General features: G+C 36.7%; 1 protein-coding gene across 1 annotated transcript in view; it reads right to left on the bottom strand.

Annotated features, from left to right (window-relative positions):
• Positions 1 to 1,371: 1,371 nt before the first annotated feature.
• Positions 1,372 to 20,826, bottom strand: part of TBC1D8B (TBC1 domain family member 8B) — a 64,914-nt gene continuing 45,459 nt past the window's right edge. Inside the window, exons 11-21 of the mRNA XM_003799719.3 lie at positions 19,013 to 19,130; positions 18,003 to 18,288; positions 16,617 to 16,746; positions 15,997 to 16,095; positions 11,928 to 11,996; positions 11,518 to 11,758; positions 10,364 to 10,429; positions 8,245 to 8,328; positions 7,183 to 7,239; positions 4,788 to 4,885; positions 1,372 to 2,641 (exon numbers count right to left, since the gene is read on the bottom strand). Coding sequence (XP_003799767.1) covers positions 2,246 to 2,641; positions 4,788 to 4,885; positions 7,183 to 7,239; positions 8,245 to 8,328; positions 10,364 to 10,429; positions 11,518 to 11,758; positions 11,928 to 11,996; positions 15,997 to 16,095; positions 16,617 to 16,746; positions 18,003 to 18,288; positions 19,013 to 19,130 — 1,644 coding nt within the window. The 3' untranslated portion in view covers positions 1,372 to 2,245. The remainder of the gene's footprint in view (positions 2,642 to 4,787; positions 4,886 to 7,182; positions 7,240 to 8,244; positions 8,329 to 10,363; positions 10,430 to 11,517; positions 11,759 to 11,927; positions 11,997 to 15,996; positions 16,096 to 16,616; positions 16,747 to 18,002; positions 18,289 to 19,012; positions 19,131 to 20,826) is intronic.

Below are 20,826 nucleotides of genomic sequence, written 5' to 3'. Positions count from 1 at the left end.
TTCAAACCCAGCCCTGGCCCCCCGCAAAAAAAAAAAAAAAAAAAAAAAATCTAGGCTATATTTTAGCCTAGACTATAGTCACTATTCTGACTTCAAAATCATATCAAATATTAAGAAGTAACATATGCTCTTAAGAAAGTATCTTTCAGCTTGGTGCCTGTGGCTGAAGTGGCTAAGGCACCAGCCACATACATCTGAGCTGGTGGGTTCGAGTCCAGCCCGGGCCCGCCAAACGACGATGGCTGCAACCCAAAAAAAAAAAAAAAAACAGGCGTTGTGGCAGACGCCTGTGGTCCCAGTTACTTGGGAGGCTTGAGGCTCTGTATCCAAAAAAAAAAAAAAAAAAAAAGGACAGCTCCTGTGGCTCAAAGGAGGAGTAGGGCGCTGTCCCCATATATCAGAGGGGGCGGGTTCAAACCCAGCCCTGGCCAAAAAAAGAAAAAGAAAAAGTATCTTTCTTTGTAAATACAACTGGCAAAATATTCAACAAAGTGTATATAGTAGTGCTATACACACAACATAGACTTTTTCTAGAGCTTTTGTAGTATCATTTAACAATCACTGCTAGTAGCAGATGTGTGGTATTTTTCAAGTAAACTATTAACTAAGCTCTAAAATGTCGACATATTTCAGCTAATCATAATAGAGCAAAAGTATAGATGCTTATTTAGCAACTATCTCTTTAAGTGGTCATTTCCTTGAAAAGGTAAGATTGATCAAATCATTTAAAAGGCACTAATATTAAATGTTTAGCTAAACTTGAAATTTTGGAAGGCTCAACTTGCAAATTCTTGAACTCCTCTGAAAATACCATATTCTGTGGTAATGAAGCCTTTCTTGTTAAGCTTTGTTCACAATGGCTTCTTGCCAAAGGTTGACTGTACCAATTCCCTCCCAGAAAGGCAAACTTCTGGGGTCACTTGGAAGGAGCCCTGCCCTTCCATTGTTTCACATCTAGACAAGTCAAATGACTTAAACTCAAAGTCATGTGTGAAGGAAGAAGCTCCAATGGATGCTTTCTCCTCCAGTTTCTTAAGTCAAGTAATTAATTGCTCTTGTGAGAAATATATGTAGCACACAAGTGGGTAAGTGTGGTTGGTTAATTGGTTAGTTTTAAAGTGCTAACAAAGTCCATTACCTCCAAATGGACTGTTCATTGTAATGATGGGCATGAAAGTAGAGTAGCATATGTACAGAAATGACATATCTAAATCAGATAGTCAAAATGTTTTAGAAAGGTGCTGGCAATTCTATATATTACCTTGGCAATCATTACATTCAAGTACACTTGTATGTGCTTGCCAGAGTAATACAATAATTCAGTGTCAATGTAACTATTCTTTACTATTTAATGTAAATTAAAACATGACTGGTAAAAATCCAGAACCTAAAATAAAGCTAGAACCAAAGTAGTCATAAACTGGTCTGAGACAAATGCTATAAGTAGCAGTGCTCAGAAGAATTTCTCTAATTTCTCAGTCTGAGAGACCTATATAGTTAATTGAGCTGTTTCTTAACTCTTCTCAGAAGGCTGGCTTTACCCAGCTTAAATCCAAATCCAATATTGTTTTCCATTGTATCAGCCCAGAGTTTAGTGTTCTTGATTTGCTTTATCAGTAACAGAGACAGCAGTGTGAGTTAGTAGCTTCTGAACCACTCAGATGGGAACAATGCAGAAGTTACTAAAAAAATATTATCATTAGAAGACCGGATGAGATTAACTTTAAAAAGTTAATAGTACTTCAGTTAAATAAGTTGAAAATGAGCGTCCCAAATGGTCCCAATCTAGATCATTAAGGCCAGAGATCTAAGAATCCAATTCTCTAAAGCATTCTGATAGGACTGAGGCAATTTGGAAAGTAGGGTTTCTCAATATGACATAGCATCATTAACGCTCAAACGTAATACCATCTTTCCAAAATTGTCGATTCATATGTAAAAAGCAACACTAGCTAGTAATTTCCTTACTAACAGTGATATGCTGGTGCCCTCTGGTGGTAGCATTTGCATACTCCCCTGATATTGTGTATCTTGTAAAATATAAAAAGTATACTTGTATTTGAGAATATCAAAAATTTGAGATCATCACAAAGGAATGATGTATTGTGCTTCTAAATATTTCTTTTTTGGCCTTCAAATATGTTGATAACAATATAAATCCCTGAACCCTACTCCCAGGAATCAAGCTGATAGCTATGGGAATCTTGGTAAACTTGTCTATGATAAACAATTCTTGTTCAGAGATTTACAACTTGGTTCTAGACCATAACTGAGAGGATTTTGCCATTTCTAGCTTGGCTTTTACATTTATAGGTTTCTCAAAAAACCTCACCAAAGCTGGTTCATTCAAGAGAGACGCAAGAATCTGTTCAAATGAAAACGACCACTGAGGTTCTGCCTTAAGAGAAGCGGGATCTTTCTCCAAGGGGCTCTCTGTTATACTTTCACTAGGTCCTCCAAAAGCACAGTCTGTATCAGAGAATCCTTTGGCTGCTGATGTAGGGCTATGCAGTTTTCTTCCAACTTCTTCCATTCTCAGCAACAGGCTGGTTACCACAGCAATGGCTTGATATAATGACTCTTCTTCAGGGTCTTCATGAAACAAGTTGTAGAGGGTCTTTGAAAACTGAATAAATTGTGACTACAAGACACAAGTTGGAAATATCACATTTAAATATTAGACGTTGGAAAAATAAAGAGAACTTAGAAGCGATTACTTTTCCATATAGTATTTGTGCCACATAACCTTCACCCTAGAAGTCATAAGAACTGATGATTGGGGTGGCGCCTGTGGCTCAAAAGGGTAGGGCGCCAGCCCCATATGCCGGTGGTGGCAGGCTCAAACCCAGCCCTGGCCAAAAAACAAACAAACAAAAAAACCCCCGATGATTAATACCCAAATAAATCTTGGTTCTAGAAAAATGAGTATGAACCATGAAAGAAAATTTAAGTCCTCTTCTCATTTATTGCCTAACAGTAGTGCATTACATCCACACTAATTCCTGCCTGTCAGCATTACTTTAATGTTAGGGAGTACTTTTAATTGGGCAAAGTCCCATATTTCCCTACATGTAAATCATTAATTCATTAACCATTCTTAACAAAAAGATTAAGAATGAACACCACTTGATTGCAAATGGTTAGAGTGGGTAGCTCAGAGGAATTAAATTTCGGGTATAATGACTTGGGTCCTGTCCTGTATGTAGTACAAAGTAGCTCCAAGAAAAACATCTGGACATGTGTCTTCTTTAAAGGCTGAGGTGGGGCCTAAGTGGAGAGATAAACTGCTTTGCTAACTGCCACTACATAATCCACAGACATTCCTAGAAGAGATTTGTCAATTTTAAAACGGATTCCAACAGAAGAGTCCTATAAGTCAACCATTCTACCAGAAAAGTTATTTGTAAACAAAAAGAAAACACACATACAATATAATAATATATTAATAATATATTGCAACAAATGTTTAAGTTTTATTTCTTTCTTCCTTAGTCTATAGTGCTGTTCATTTATAGTAATTTTAGAATAAATGTATCATACTGACTCATTTTTTTTTTTTTTTTTGAGACAGAGCCTCAAGCTGTCCCCCTGGGTAGAGTGCCGTGGCATTACAGCTCACAGCAACCTCCAACTCCTGGGCTCAAGCGAGTCTCCTGCCTCCGCCTCCCAAGTAGCTGGGACCACAGGCGCCCGCCACAACGCCCGGCTATTTTTTGGTTGCAGCCGTCATTGTTGTTTGGCGGGTCCGGGCTGGGGATTCGAACCCGCCACCTTAGGTGTACGTGGCTGGCACCTTAGCCGGTTGAGCTATAGGCACCGAGCCCTGACTCATTTTAAAAAGTACTTTTTCAGTTGTCAGATTACATAGTCCATTGAGAAATAAGTTATTTGATAGTTCTCATTCTGGTAAAGTTATAGGGATCTTCAGTATCTGGACCAACCAGATTTTAATTAAAAAAAAAAAACAGATTTTGACTGTATAGTGTACAAGAAAGAGATGAATTTAAAATTGTGTCAATAGTAGTTATTAGTGTTGCCTGAGCAGGCTCAAATAAAGATCATTAGGAACCAGGTTGTGACTTATCTCAGTAATTTCTTGTTCCCTGTATCTAGCATCAGGCTTGGCATCTAGTAGGCACTAAAAAACAATGCTTACTGAATAAATGAACATACTTCCATGGTACACTTAAATTATGTTGATAAAAAGAAGAGTAAAAAGAAAGAATATGCTTATTGTACCTTGAACTTCTTTCAAAAATAATTTAATAATGATCTTTAAATTTTTTCTTGGCACACCTACGATCCTCTCACAGAGCACTGGTTGAAAATCACTACTCTAAGTGTTTAAAGTATCATTAAGAAATTTGTTCCTATTCTTCTGTGCTCATTTGAAACTTAAGATGACAGACAGATTATTTAACTATTTTTTTGTATTAGCACATTAGCTATTTTAGAGTTGGGTTACATCCATATTCATTCAAAAAAGCAAAAGCCTAGGATTTTCTCTTTGAAAACACCATACCTAGGCCAGGTGTTGTGGCTTGTGCCTGCCATCTTACCACTCTGGGAGGTCAAGGTGGATGGACTGCTTGAGCTCAGGAGTTCAGAGAGCAGCCTGAGCAAGAGCAAGATCCTGTCTCTACTAAAAATAGGAAAACTAGCCAGGTGTCGTAGTGGATACCTATAGTCCCAGCTACTCAGGAGGCTGAGGTTGCTGGTGAGCTATGACATGGCACTCTACCCAGGGTTACAGACTGAGACTATTTGAAAAAAATAAAATACTATACCTGATTCATTCTTGGTAAATCCTTAATGTTTTCTTCTTTTTTGAAAAGCTCATCTTGCCATTGACTTAGATATGCTTGAATATCAATTTTTCCTTTGTCTGAATGAAAGGAGTGAAACCATTTTGTAATAAACAGCATTATTTTCCCAAATCTTAAAAAAAAGCTATGATTGAAAGATATTTGAATTAGATATAAGATTCTATTTCTTTCATTCTAGGAAATGATCTGATTTTACCTCTTATTTCACCCACTGGCTCTCACAATATTTTCTCCATTTCCATTTAGACTAAAACTTACTTTGGGAAGGTTGGGACTAGGGAAGGTATGGGGAGAGAGGGAGAAAGGACAGATTTAAACTGACACGACCATGCAAATTTCACATAGTTGTTCTCATGTATACAACTAAGTTTCAAAAAGCTTCCATATTATCTTCTTACTATGCAGATATTATACCAAAGTGATCTATAATGGTTCTTTTTCAAAAATTCAAAACACTACTTATCCAAATATTCCTTTAATCGAGAGAGTTTAATCAAGGTGATAATAACATGACTCAAAAAAATTACTTAAGATCCCTTGAAAACAGGGTGAAAAGGGCTGAGCACAGTGGCTCACACCTGTAACCCCACCACTCTGGGAGACCAAGGCAGGAGGGTCGCCTGAGCTCCCAAGTTCAAGACCAACCTGAGCTAGAACAAGACCCCCACCTCTAAAAAATAGCTGGGTGTTGTGGCAGACGCCTGTAATCCCAGCTATTTGGAAAGTAAGGCAAGAGAATCACTTGAGCCCAGGAGTCTTAGGTTGCTGTGAGCTATGATGCTACAGCACTCAAACTGGAATGACAAAATCAGACTCTGCCTCAAAAAAATAAAACAAAACAAAACAGGGTGGAAATACTGTCTATCTATCTATTTAAAATGTAATACAGATCTTCATGGCCAGGCATGGTAGCTCATGCCTGTAATCTCAGCACTTTGGGAGGTCAAGGCAAGAGGATTAATTGAACCCAGGAGTTCAAGACCAACCAACCTGAACAACAGCGAGATCCTGTCTCTACTAAAAATATAAAAACTAGCTGGGCATTGTGGTAGGCACCTATAGTCCCCAGCTACTCAGGAAGCTAAGCCAAGAGGATCTCCTGAGCCCATGAGTTTGAGGTTGCCTTGAGCTACAACACCACAACACTCTACCCAGGGTGACAGTGAGACTCTATCTCAAAAAAAAAATGTGTAAAATTATCCTAAAATGTAAATTTATAATTAAAAAAAAAATTTCAGGTTGATGTAAAGGTACAAATTTGCTATAGAAATAACTGGAAAGAATCTTTTTTTTTTTTTTTTTTTGAGACAGAGCCTCAAGCTGTCTCCCCCTGGGTAGAGTGCCGTGGCATAGCTCACAGCAATCTCCAACTCCTGGGCTCAAGCAAGTCTCCTGCCTCCGCCTCCCAAGTTGCTGGGACCACAGGCACCTGCCACAACGCCTGGCTATTTTTTTTTTTTCAGTTGCAGCCATCACTGTTTGGCGGGCCCGGGCTGGATTCGAACCCGCCACCTTAGGTGTATGTGGCTGGCACCTTAGCCACTTGAGCCACAGGCGCTGAGAAAGAATCTTAATGTCCACCAGTATTGGGTTAGTTACTGAAATAAATTATGGGTAAACCAAACAATGAAATGCTCCTATACCTATTAAAAAGAATAAGGTAGATCCAAATATTCTGACATGAAAAAACGTCTATGACATATTACAAAATCAAAAAGGCAAATTATAGAACAATATTATGAAAGGTTTCTTTTTTTTTAAAAGAGATGTCTACATATGCTTATTTATACATAGAAACAGGTCTGGAAAGAATATAGATAAAAATGTTTTCAGGGGCCGTGCCTGTGGCTTAGTGGGTAGCGCGCCAGCCCCATATACCAAGGGTGGCAGGTTCAAACCCGGCCCTGGCCAAACTACAACAAGAAAATAGTCGGGTGTTGCAGCAGGTGCCTTTAGTCCCAGCTACTCAGGAGGCTGAGGCATGAGAATTGCCTAAGCCCAAGAGCTGGAGGTTGCCGTGAGCTGTGATGCCACAGCACTCTATTGAAGGCAACAAAGTGAGACTCTGTCTCGCAAAAAAAAAAAAATGTTTTCAGCCTTTACTTCTGGGCAGGGTTAGGAGGATTTATGTAGTATCTGAATTTATTTCTTTTGTAATTAAAAATACTTAAAAATAAAAAAAAATGAATATGGGTCATTTACTATTATACTTTCTTAATTTCTAAGACTTAAGTATCAAGAGAATAAAGAATAAATTATTAAATGAACACAAAGGAATTTAAAATGCTCTCAGGACAAATCAATAGCCTTTAAAACGAATAACCTAAACTAAATGATGAGTCCGAGATAATAGTACCTTTTTCAGGGCTGTTTTCTTCTGTTTCTGCTTCCTTCTTATTTGCAGGATTGGAAACTAGAGGAAGAGAGAGCAATTTCACTTTCAAAAATGTTTTAGAAATATAATTCAAAGTAAAACAATATTTCATATAAAGACTTATAAGCACATATTATTTTTTCAATTTGGCAAACCAACTGACTTGACCTCCTATCATTAGAAGACAAAGTACTCCGAAATTGTCTTAGTAAAAAGAACACTGGGGGGAAATCCATATTAAAAAAAATCCTAGATGGAAGTATACTAAATATTAAGTATTTATTTCTGGGCAGCATTTTCTTCTTTGTTACTTTCTTAAAATACAATTGTATTGCTTTTATTATCAGGAAAATAAAACTACATACTGGAAGTCAGAAGACTGAGCTATAAGCCCTGATTGTGGCAGTAACTCATTGCGAAACCTTGCACAAGTCACTTTTCTTTGCACCTTAGTGCCTTTATCTATAAAATGAAGGGACTTGGCTAGGTGATTTGTAAGGTCTCATCAAATCTAATGTTCAAAGTACTTTAACATATACTAACCACAACATATACTGATTGGGACTCATCCCTTTATAAGACATTGCATATTTATGAAAATGAAGCAGAAGACATAAAAATAAGCACATATCACTTTAAATTATGTCTTGGTGACAGACTCATCCCTGTCTCCTTCACCTACAGTGATTTATAAGTATTCACTTCTTGAATAATAGCCATGACCTTCAATCATCAAATATTCTATTGTCTTCACTGTATTTTATCAGGCATGAAAATGGTCCTATGTATTTTAGAAATTTTTGCAGTGTAATAGAAATGAAATTAATTTTCTTTTTGAAAAGTTCTATAAATCAAAGCCCTAAATGCAGTTTGGTTAATCAGTCATATATTTATGGACAATGCTAAACTGCGGTAGTACAAAAGAAGTATAAGGTAAATGAACCCAAATTGTACTAATGGTAGCTGGGTAAAATATATATAAACCTGGATGATTCTATGGGTGACTAATCATCAATACAGTTAAACTTTAAAACAGATACTTACCATGGAGTTGACTTAAATAAAGTAATTCTTCCTGGGAAAGTTCATCTCCTTTTGAAGGGTCCTTAGGTTTCACTTCAGTGTAAGCTGAAAACATATAACCCAAATTACGTTTACTAACAATGAAGCACAGAGATTGGGTTCATAATGGGTCAGGTAAATCTGGGAGCAAGGAGTTAAACAGAGGATTTCTGTATAAGAAAGATGTAAGTGAAGGCATGTGGAAGTGGTACTACTCTATGGTATAGTAAATAACAAAAAGTGCTTCATCACTCCTAGTTCTGTTATTTCTCCTACAAATTTTTAATTTTTTACTGAGAACTGTTACAAGCTGAAATAAGAAAATCTAGTAAAAGGTGAAAGATTTATGAGATTTGAAGAGAAACCAGAGTACTAAAATAAGAAAATCTAGTAATTGGAAATCTCTAAAAATGTGAACTTTGCCATTTAAACTTCCTCACTAATAAGTGAAACATGAAAGTGAGTGTACTGCTTTACTTCCTACCAGTGCTTTAGCAAGGATAATGTTTTTCCTATTTTTGATCCATTAAAAGCATATTTATTACCATAAAGTAAACATTTTAACAGCAACCTGACTTGACAAGATAAACTTTTATAATTATTAGGTTGTCTTTTGTTTTTAATGCTGTGTTTGTGATTTGAGTGTATGAAGGGTTAAAGATATACATACATACATATATATATGTATATTTTTTGGAGACAAGAGTTTCACTTTGTTGCCCTGGGTAGAGTGCTGTGGCATCACAGCTCACAGCAACCTCCAACTCCTGGGCTTAGGCAATTCTCTTGCCTCAGCCTCCCAAGTAGCTGGGACTACAGGCGCCCGCCACAACGCCTGGCTATTTTTGTTGCAGTTTAGCCAGGAAGGGGTTCAAACCCGCCACCCTTGGTATATGGGGCCAGTGTCCTACCCACTGAGCCACAGGTGCCGCCCTCAAGAGTTAAAGATACTTTTAGTTTGCTGGTCTAGTAAAGAATGTTTCCTGCATATTCTGGTAAGAGTTTTCAAAGGGATCCCCCAAGGCCAGGCGTGGTGGCTGAAGCCTGTAATCCTAGTACTTTGGGAGGCCAAGATAGGTGGATCGCTTAAATTCAGGAGTTTAAGAACAGCCTGAACAAGAGTGAGACTCCCATCTCGCTACTAAAAACAGAAAAACTAGCTGGGTGCTGTGGTGGACACCTATAGTCCCAGCTACTCAGGAGGCTGAAGCAATAGGATCTCTTGAGCCCAAGAGTTTGAGGTTGCTGTGAGGTACGATGTAAAAGGGGATCTCCCATATAGCTTAAAAAAATTTTTGAGGGACTATTTGCTTTTGGAAATGACCCTAACTAAGCTAAAAGGTGCTTTTTGTAAAGTTCCTTCAGTGTGGCCTGGCTGTTTTCTCAGAGTAGGGGATCAGGGCTTTGAAGCCTCTTAGGGTTAGTGGGAAAAATTTAAATTAACTATTAAATAGAATTATGTGGTAAATTTGAGAGGATGGTAGAATAGAAAGAAACATGAACCTTGGAGTCAGCTAGACCTCATTTGAATCTTAGCTATATAATCTGTTAGCTATGTGATCATGGGCAAATAATTTACTCTTTCCAACTCTCACTTTCCTTATTAAAATTGGAAGGATAATACCATCTTTTAGGGATAATGTGAGGATTAAATAATATATGCAAATGTCTTAACAAAGCAAGTGCTCAATAAATGCTAGCTTTTATTTTGCTTCCTTTTCCAAATATTTAATATCCCTGCTTCCTGGTCCCATTATTCTGAATAATTAGTAGAATTTTACAAGTTTGGCGGTTTGTCTAAAGTTAATTTCTATTCTCACAGCAACAATTCAACATTATGCCAATATTCGAATGATATATTAATATTCTTACAAACCAAGTATCAATAAATTGACCACTAATAGGAAAGAAACTTATAAACTCAGACACCGAATCCCTTCCACAGATTCCACTGTATCTAGATAAGCACAAGTAGGTGTAATATGACTTGAAGATCACAATGATCCTCAAGTGCCTTCTATCATACTGAAAATTACGTTAAAATGGAAGAGCTACAATACCAATTCCTGCTGTACATCATTAAAGACTGTTAGACTCTTACCTGGAGGAAGATGCAGCTTAAAAAGCAGCTTAAGCTTCTCAGTAAAACTTCCGTTGTACATTATGTCTGTTCAATAAAATTTAATCACAAATAAATCATGTATCCAAAGAACATTTAGCCATCTCCAGCAACAGAAATTAATTAAGATAAAGATATTAGCCAGGAATTAGAATGCAAAAAACTTCTGTTATTTAAGCCAACAGTTAAACAACCACCCAGTCAGCCAGATTCTCTTTTTCAAGTGTATAAGCAAAATCTCTTTACCAAACGGATCAAATGCTCTCCTGTCTATCTCCTTTCCCCCAACCTCAGATTGTTTCTTCCTTTGAATAAGGCCTTATACCTCATTTGAAGAGAGAACTAACTGCTCTTTAAAGAGCAACCCATAATAAGAAAGCAAGCTGAGTATCTGGAAAAGCAAAGAACAGTATCTAAAGGTACAATATGTTGACTAACTGTAGTACAACATATTTGTTGAGTATTTCTCTACCACTTTTCTAGGCCATGTGGTCAGATTTTTACTGAAGAGGAATGTCCTTCTATAGCATCCATGCATCTGAGTGTGGGGAAATCAAGACATTCTCTTCCTTCATAACTCTTAAAACATCCCCATCTAGGGCTGGGTGTGGTGGCTCACACCTGTAATCCTAGCACTCTGGGAGGCTGAGGCAGGTGGATTCCTTGAGCTCACAAGTTTGAGACCAGCCTGAACAAGAGCAAGACCCCGTCTCTTAAAAAATAGCTGGGCATCATAGTGGGTGCCTATAGTGCCAGCTACTAGGGAGGCTGAGGCAAGAGAATCACTTGAATCCATGAATATGAGGTTGCTGTGAGCTATGACGCCAGGGCACTCTACCAAGAGTGACAAAGTGAGACTCTGTCTCAAAACAACAACAACAAAGATAAAAGAAAATATTCCTATCTATCTAACTGCTTACTTTTCTGAAGGAGTTGTAGCAGTATGTGTAGCAATATGTGATCAATATACTTAGATTTAGCACTAAACACAAGAAAAAGGCCAATTTATCACTAAAATTGAAAACAGTATAACCTAGAGCGATATAATCTGATGAAACTGGCAGTAACAGGCAGCACTAAATATTTATTGGAGCATTTTTACTTTTTGCTTAAAAAAAAATTAGACATCATCCTACCAATTACAGAGCAGAATTCTTTGAAGTTTATAAGGCAGTCAGAATTTTCATCCAACAGTCTGAATGTCCATAAAGCTAGTGAATCTCTGTTTGCAGAACGAGCCCAGGGACTCAACAAGTGAAATAACACTCTGAATTGCTGGCAGTCAATCTGATACTGTTCCAGATACGGCAGACTGGGGTCATGGTGATTCAACAGTGGGAGACTCAAACACCAATAATGGGATAAAAACAGCTCTTTCTATTAAAAGAATCATAATAAAGGAAAGTCATTAAATCAGAAAAAGTAATTTTGGAAGATTTTTTTAAAAAACACATATGCTAAAATAAAGATACAAATATTTAAGAGTGGTAGTGATACAATTCTGCTAAAAGGGTATTATTTTTCATTTAAAAAAGAACAACAGTACCTTAAAGATGAGATAAAGTTCATCCAATTCATCAAGGCCCAATTTCACATCTTGTGATACAACACGCAACTTAAAAAAATTAAAAACAATTTTGAATTTAACACTTTAGTATAGAATTTTTCTTTGAATCCACTTAGGTCTACCTCTATCAGAAGAAAATACAGCAGAACCTCCACAGTTGACTATCTCTCTACATCAACCACCTCTTTGAGTTAACCTAATTTTCATAGACTAGACATACACACATGTACGTTTACCAGTACAGTGGGCCTAGTTCCTTATGTTGATCACCGCTGTATGCTGACCAGCTTGTTACAGTCCCTTGGTGGTCAACTTAAAGAGGTTCTACTGTATTTTTCTTTTAACTTTTTAAAGGAATAATCAAGGTAAATGCAGCCATTTTTACTCTTTAAAAAATGTCTACATAGACTACAGTTGGATTCTACTCTGACACATATGACATTCATCGCATCATACCCAGAAATCATTACCAAAGGACAGCCACTTAATGTTTATAAATATAAGTAACAGCATTCTAAGTCTCATTCCATTCTAAATCTCTGTTGTCACATAAAGAATTTATCAAGTTATCATGAGATTGTCATCAAACACTTCAAAGGCATTGGCAGATATACATTCCCTCTCTATGCCAAAAAACATAACCCAAGAATCAACAAGCTTAGAAAATATGTAATTTCATTCTACTCCATGAAGAATAAGCAATAATGGCAATTTAAATTTAAAAGAGTAATGAAAAAAATCAGAATGAAACAGGAAACTTTGAAAAATCCAGCAGATTCAATGAGTTGGTTAACTAAAAAAAATAAATGAAATAGACAAATCTCTGGCAAGCAAGATAAAATAAATTACCAACATCATTGAGAAGAAAAGGATAATATAAGCATGGCTATAGAGGTCATTAAGCACCCAGAACATAGAAGGAATCATTAAATATATGTTGAATGAATTCCATAGGCTTTACACCAATATATATAAAAATATAAACAAAGTAGATAATTCTCTAGAAAATATAAGGGACCAAAATTAAGAAAAGCAAAATAATAATAATAATAATAATAATACACAGAACTGAAAAAGAACTCACACCCCCTAAATGCATTAATGTACACAGTTATGATTTAATAACAATCTTTCTGGCTTGGCACCCATAGCTCACTGGTCAGGGTGCTGGCAACATACACAGGAGCTGACAGGTTTGAACTCATCGCAGGTCTGCTAAACAACAATGACAACAACAAAAATAGCTGGACCTTGTGGTGGGTACCTGTAGTCCCAGCTACTTGCGAGGCTGAGACCAGAGAATTACTTGAGCCCCAGAGTTTGAGTTTGCTGTGAGCTGTGATGCCACAGCACATAGTGAGACTGTCTCAAAAAATAAAACAAAACAAAAAGCCATAATCTCAAGATATGGAAAAGTCATTTAACTAAAGTTAGCTTTTAATCTTGATTTTTTAAAAACATGATCAAAACCTCTCAACCCATAAACTAAGTAAAACTTCTGTAATTCGATAAAGGACATCCTATTTTAACCACAATAAAATACTAAAGACATTTCTATTAAATTCAGGAATAATACAAGGAAAACCTGTTTCTATTGCTGTTCTTCTGTATTTCTCTGAAAATCCTACCCAATACAATAATACACACAAAAAGAAGAGAGGTATAAATATTAGAAAGGGTAAAGTTTTAAGACTGGAAATGATCCGTTTGCCTATTCAGAACATATGAAAAAGTCAATCAAAAAATTATTACAATTAATGACAGTAACGTGGCCACTCAGAAATGCAACATATCCAAATCAACAGCTTTTACATACACAATGATTAGAATGTGTAAAGGAAAAAATGATCTTATATTAGCAGCAAACCTATGAAATATTATATATAGGCATGAAAGAAACCTATTAAGAAATGTATAAGACCTACATGATAAAAATTATAAATGCTTGCTAAAGGACATTTAAAAAGGCAAATCCTTAAACTGGATATTAAAAAGAAATTTTAAAAGCCTTACCCGATTCCAAAATGGACAAAGCTATAGTAATTTAAACAATGTGGTACTATGATAGTAACAGAAAAAGTTCAGAAATAAAGCCAGTGTATGTCTATAAGAATTTAGCATATGAGAAAAGTAGTGTACTATTGACTTAAAGTGCTGCTTTAGTAAGAATGGCCCATTTAATAAATGGTTTTCAGACAGTGAATGATTGTGGTTGAAAAAAAAAACATTAAAACCCTGTCTCATGGGGGTGGCGCCTGTGGCTCAAAGGAGTAGGGCGCCGGCCCCATATGCTGGAGGTGGCGGGTTCAAACCCAGCCCCCAAAAACTGTGAAAAAATTAAAAAAAAAAGAAAACCCTGTCTCACATCATACTCTAGGTGTATCAAAGTTTGAAACTTTTCAAATAAGCAGCACTTGAAATCAATAGTAGTGTAAGACAATGAGCATGTATTTTTATAAATTACAAATTTTTTTTAAATTAGTTTTTTATACTTTTGTCTTTTAGCTTGTTCTTTAGTTCTTTTTTTTTAATTTATTTATTCATTTTTATTTATTTTGTGGTTTTTGCCTGGGGCCGGGTTTGAACCCACCACCTCTGGTATATAGGACCAGTGCCTTACTCCTTTGAGCCACAGGCGCTGCCCTACATTACAAAATTTTAAATAGGGAAAGCCTTACTAAGCTTGATATGAAACCCAGACATGATGGAAGAAAAAAAAGACTTGACTACACAAAAGTTTGTAATCTGTAGACTCTGAAAGACACTATAAAGAAACAGAAACAATGAGACTAGGGGGAAATATTAGGTAACAAATACAAATGACAAAAAACTTAGTATCACTAATATTTAAAGAGATCCTAAAAATCAGTAAGAAAAAGACAATCTCATAGAAAACTGAGCAAAGGCTATGACCAGGAAAATCAGAAGAAATGAAAAAGACTAATAAATACATAACATATATGATCACTGGTCAGGCACTGTGGCCCATGCACTCTGGCAGGCTGAAGGGGAAGGACTGCTTGAGGCCCAAGTTTGAGACCAGCTTGAGTAACAGTGAGACAAGGTCTCTACAACAAAAAAATTGAAAAATTAGCTAGGTGTGGTAGTATGTGCCTGTGGTCCCAAATACTCAGAAGGCTGAGGCAGGAGAATTGCTTGAGCCCAGGAATTTGAGGTCGCAGTGAGTTATGACAATACCACTATACCCTAGCCTAAGTAACAAAGAGAGAACTTGTCTCAAAAATATAATACAATACAGTACACATAAAAAACAAAACCGCCCCATATATTGTCAGTAAAATGAGATTTGATTTTTTATCTATCAAATTGGCACAAATTGAAAGATTTTTTTTGCAGTTTTTGGCCAGGGCTGGGTTTGAACCCGCCACCTCTGGCATATGGGGCCGACGCCATACTCCTTTGAGCCACAGGTGCTGCCCAGAAGGATAATATTTTTTAGCAGCATTGACTACTATGTAAATCAGCTGTTTCTTACTGATGTAGCACATCATAAATGTCATGCTCCAATACCTACAACATAGCATCCAATACTGAGCTGCAGTGGTGTTGAAGGTGAAATAACACAAAACATGTTGAAGAAAGCAACATAACTCAGCTGGAAAAAAATAATTTATTTCCTCACAAAAAAATTTATAATAAACTAAACTTGGCAAGAATCTAGCTCAGATGTTTGGCCCTTTTCATTTCATTCACATGTACTAACTTCTTTTTTGGGAGGAGGGGGAGACAGAGTCTCACTTTGTCACCCATGATAGAGTGCCGTGGTGTCACACTCACAGCAACCTCAAACTCTAGGGCTTAAGCGATTCTCTTGCCTCAGCCTCCCAAGTAGCTGGGACTACAGGCGCCCACCACAACGCCCGGCTATTTTTTTTCCTTGCAGTTGTCATTGTTGTTTTAGCTGGCCCGGGGTTCGAACCTGCCAGCCTTAGTGTATGTGGCCAGTGGCCTACCCACTGAGCATGAGCACCATCCCACAGGAAAAGAGTTACTCCAACTGGCTTTACACCACTGGGTGCATACTTACCACATTCTGCTTTGTTGTTTCCTCTAGGCTCTGTATCACATACAACCTATTTCGACAGCGCATACTCTGGATCTCTTCACTGCGAATATTACCATATTTCTGAAAGAAATGTGATTCAGTGGATATTCATTCACAATAAAAACCCACTTCTCCTCTCACAGTTCAATTCATCAGATTCAATTCACAGAGGCCTTGGTTTTATTTCCAGGTGTTTTCCTGATTTGTTTGGTGATTTTGCAAATTTTCAGCTCCCATGTTTCAATTTTGATATATATTCACTGCGGATAATTCCATCTACTATGTGTCTAGACTAAGTACAAGAACACTGATAAAATTCTTAGTCTCTAAGAAGAGATTAATAAGAGAAAATAATTCACCTTCTTACACAGTGAGAGATATTTAAAAGCAGTCATTATTTGTAAAAGCAAGTGAATTTAGTTTTATTTAATAAAAGGCAAAATGAGGCAAAAAAGTTATACAACTCATTTTTAAAGTGAAGTTGCTTTTTCAATTGTATTCTTGTGTTATTATTTTACTCTTAATATACCACTAGAGATATAACTATAGTATCATTCACTTTAAATATGCTATATAATAAGTTACGGTATAAAAACACTTACCTCATACGACTCTCTAATCAAATCTGTAATATCCACTTTAGTATGAGTGCTTTTTTCATCACTCACATTTGAACTTTGCTGAACACTTGAAGGCAGCGGGCTATCCTTATTAGTGACAATTTCAAAGAACCTAATTCAAAGTGATAGCAATACAAGAAAATTAGTAGAACTAAAATTATTAAGGCAGAGAAAATGACAGCTAATGTCTCCCTAGTTACAGGTTAATTTCAACTAAGGACAAGAGAACATCTTATGAAGAAGCAGAATTTATAGATGGCTGGGAATTAGGAGGAAATGGGTAGGAGGAATGGGATGGTCAAAAAGTCATCCTGGGGTGGGGAAGGAGAGCATGAAGAAAGCAAACAGGCTCAGAGAGTACTCAGCAAATACCACACAGACTAGAAAGTAGGGAATACAGGATATATATACAGGCATATAAGGGGAATTAAGTACAGGAAGGTACATTTAGACCTTATCACACAGAGTTCTGATTGCCAGAGTGAGGCAGTTGTATTTTATTCTGTACATAATGCAATTTGATGTAGCATTATAATAGCTGCCCATTTAAATATTCATTTAGCATACACAAATATGTGCATACACACACACACACAGATATACTCTTCCAATACAAAAGAGCATTCATACAAAAGCTACTAGGAAAATAAAGTTCCCCCATCTGGAGAAGATGGGGGATAAAGTGGGAATGGTTAATAGGTGCAAAAATATACTTCGACAAAAGGAGCAGTATTTGATAGCACAACAAAGTCACTATAGTCAACAGTAAGTTATAGTATACTTTAAAATAACTAAAAGACTAGAATTGGAATGTTTCTAACACAAATAATAAATGCTCGAGGTGATGGATATTCCAATTACACTAATTTGATCATTATACATCAGAGCATCACATGTGCCCCATAAATATGTACAATTATCATGTATCCACAATAATTAAAAATTAAAAAAACATTTTAATTAAATAAAATTCAACCTCCCTGACTGAAAACACACAGAAACCAGAACAATTTCTCCCACTGGATATTTAACATTATCAACTTCCCTTTCCCTCCCTCAAATTACTTTTACAGCGAGATTCTTTAGAGCTCAAACTAGTACTATGGGAGTTCCAGCATATGAAATCAGCAATGTTAGTGTACATATGTAAATAACCTAATGGTTCACGTCAAAGTGATTTACTTATGTTATATTCTACTTGGAGAAAGCAGACTGGACTTTAGGCCTAGCTCTTTGATTCAACCAGCTTTGTGACCCTCGGCAAATTCAAGTTTCTAATGCTCAGTTTCCTCTTAAAAATAAGTGGGCTGAACAACATAATCATTCAGATTGTCTCCAGATTGAAATGTTATGATTCTAAAAAAATACCTGTTTAAAGTTGTCACGGCTTCAGCATCATCTTTACATGTCATCAGTTTGTCTAAATTATAGTCAAGTATTGCCAATCCCAGCTGCAAAATGGCCTTTATTCCATCATGGAAGAAACAGTCTACCACATTCACTGCACTTTCAATAGGTAGCACACTAATAAAAAGTGTGAGAAACCATGAGAGAGAAACTGAGGAAAAGAATGTCATATCAGTCATGTGTTCTGTTAACTGAGGCAGGTGATCTCTGATAAGTTCTTCAAAGACTGCCTGATCCACCAAGGCACCTGAAGAAGATCAAAAGAAGTTCAAAAGTAAACACCTTTCCAAAGGACTTGTTCCCAACACCTCCCCACTCGATTAGCATGGCGGTGTATCTCATCTCTCTTTTATTAATTGGTATACAGTACCTTTACCTTGAGAGAATTTAATATCTAGAACTTAAGATAAACACACAAATGACCATAGTGAATGACAGTACAACTAACGACTTCCATGTGATAATGAACAGCTTATGAGGGTCCAAAGGAGAGACCATCCGTGAATATTAAGGTAAGGGATTAGACCTATAAATGTTTGGTGACTGAAGAAAATACTATATAATTAAAAAACTAAGAATTTGATCCTTCTTTCAAACCTTGCAAGTATCTACATAATTGATTTAAAATTCCCTGGTAGCTCTAGATACTTCAAATTACCTTTATTTCAGAGACTATAAACTTAAATTTCACATTTTATTAAGAAACGGATCAGGTACTTTATTTTAAAAAGCAACATATTAAACAATCTTTCCAACTGTACTTTCAGTACAAAAAACTATTCTTTTGAGAATGCCACTGAATGTGACATTTTGATCCTAATTTTGCACTGTGAATTATAACCTAATTAATCAGTTCTTCTATTTGATTAGTGATTGGACAGATGCTGAAATTGCTTAGAAAAGAAATATGTGTCTGTATCTCTATGTGTATGTGTAAGTGTGTGTGTGTGTGTGTGTGTGTTTTTTTTTACCAATGATTCGGCGATTAAAATAATCAGGCAACATTCGTTCACAAACAGCAACCAGAAGCCAAAAAGCTTCTTCTTCTTTTGCATACAGAAGCAGCACTGAAGTCAAAATGTTCATTGCCTAAAATTCATGGAAAAAATTTTAAAAAGTAAACATTGATCAGGCAAATAATTATACTTTTTCAAATGTAGTCGTTTTTGACAGTACAAGAACTGAGAATAATGAGAATACTAGCAGTGGAAACATGAGAACTCTGAACCAGTCCAAAGCAAAACAAGGTGAAGTCAGGCCAATATTTGATAATCAGTTATTTTACACAGTAACGTTTAAGGAAAATGAAGCAGTAATATCATGAATATAGAACACAATAACTAAAACCTTTCTAATTTTGACTAACTTTAATGGGTCAAAAACCTTAATTATCACAAATCTGAACAAAAACCCACATAATTTTTAAGAACATACTAAAAAGTGGAGAAAACAGGGCCGGGTGTGGTGGCTCACACCTGTAATCCTAGAACTCTGGGAGGCTGAGGCAGGTGGATTGCCTGAGCTCAGGAGTTCAAGACCAGCCTGAGCAAGAGCGAGACCCCATCTCTAAAAATAGCTGGGCATGGTGGTGGGCACCTGTAGTCCCAGCTATTCAGGAAGCTAAAGCAAGGTTGTTGTGAGCTATGACGCCAGAGCACTCTACTGAGGGCAACAAAGTGAGACTCTATCTCAAATTAAAAAAAAAAAAAAAACTGGAGAAAATAAACTTCACTTGTATTTCAAACTACCTACAGAAGAATAGCTCTTAGATGTCAATCATTCTCAATTATGTACAGATTTAAACATCTGTCTTTCCCCTATCAATTAGAATTTTTATCTATTCTAAGTGTGATCACATTAGAAACCCTAGTATCTGCTACATCCAATTTGTTTTCCCATCCTACAGTTTTTTTTTATAAAATGTCTTTTAGAGGCTGAGCATAGTACTCTGGGAGGCCAACGCGGGTGGACTGCTTGAGCTCAGGAGTTTAAGACCAGCCTGAGTAAGAGCAATACCCAGTCTGTACTAAAAATAGAGAAAATCTAGCAGGGAGTAGTGGTGGGCACCTGTACTCCCAGCTATTCGGGATGCTGAGGCAAGAGGATGGCCTGAGCCTAAGAGTTTGATGATGCCACGGCACTCTCCCAGGGCAAGAGTGAGACGGTCTCAAAAAAAAAAAAAAAAATCTTAGGAGTCTTGTAGAACTGCTTTTTCCACTACCACCCTAACTTTCTGCTTCTTCTAATCTATCTTGCATACGAATATCAGATAGTTGTTTTTATATACATTGCCACATTCCTTATTATAAAGATAATAAACCCCTAATATATATATAGAGTTTGGAGAGAATAGAAAGGTATGAAAGAAAACCAAACCTTCCATGTCCTACCTCCCAGATATTGTCACTGCTAATAAGTTCATGGATTTTTCCATGGTTTCCCCCTTCCCTTTCTCCTTCTAAAATTTGTATCAAATGGTATACTAAATGGTTTTATTTTTTGCTTAGCACTACATTGTGCATATTTGATGCCATTAAATATTCTTCTAAAACAGTATTTTTAATGGCTATAAAATAATCTCAGATGAGGCTCGGCGCCTGTGGCTCAAGTGGTTCTGGCACCAGCCACATACACCTGAGCTGGCGTGTTTGAATCCAGCCCGGGCCGCCAAACAACAACGATGGCTGCAACCAAAAAATAGCTGGGCGTTGTGGCGGGTGCCTGTGGTCCCAGCTACTTGGGAGGCAGAGGCAGGAGAATTGCTTGAACCCAGGAGTTGGAGGTT

This window comes from Otolemur garnettii, unplaced genomic scaffold, assembly GCF_000181295.1.
Source record: "Otolemur garnettii isolate 467f Iridium unplaced genomic scaffold, OtoGar3 scaffold00155, whole genome shotgun sequence".
In the NCBI taxonomy this organism is placed as follows: Eukaryota; Metazoa; Chordata; class Mammalia; order Primates; family Galagidae; genus Otolemur; species Otolemur garnettii.
The sequence above is the reverse complement of the archived record's forward strand: the minus strand, read 5'-3'. Positions and strand labels throughout refer to the sequence as shown.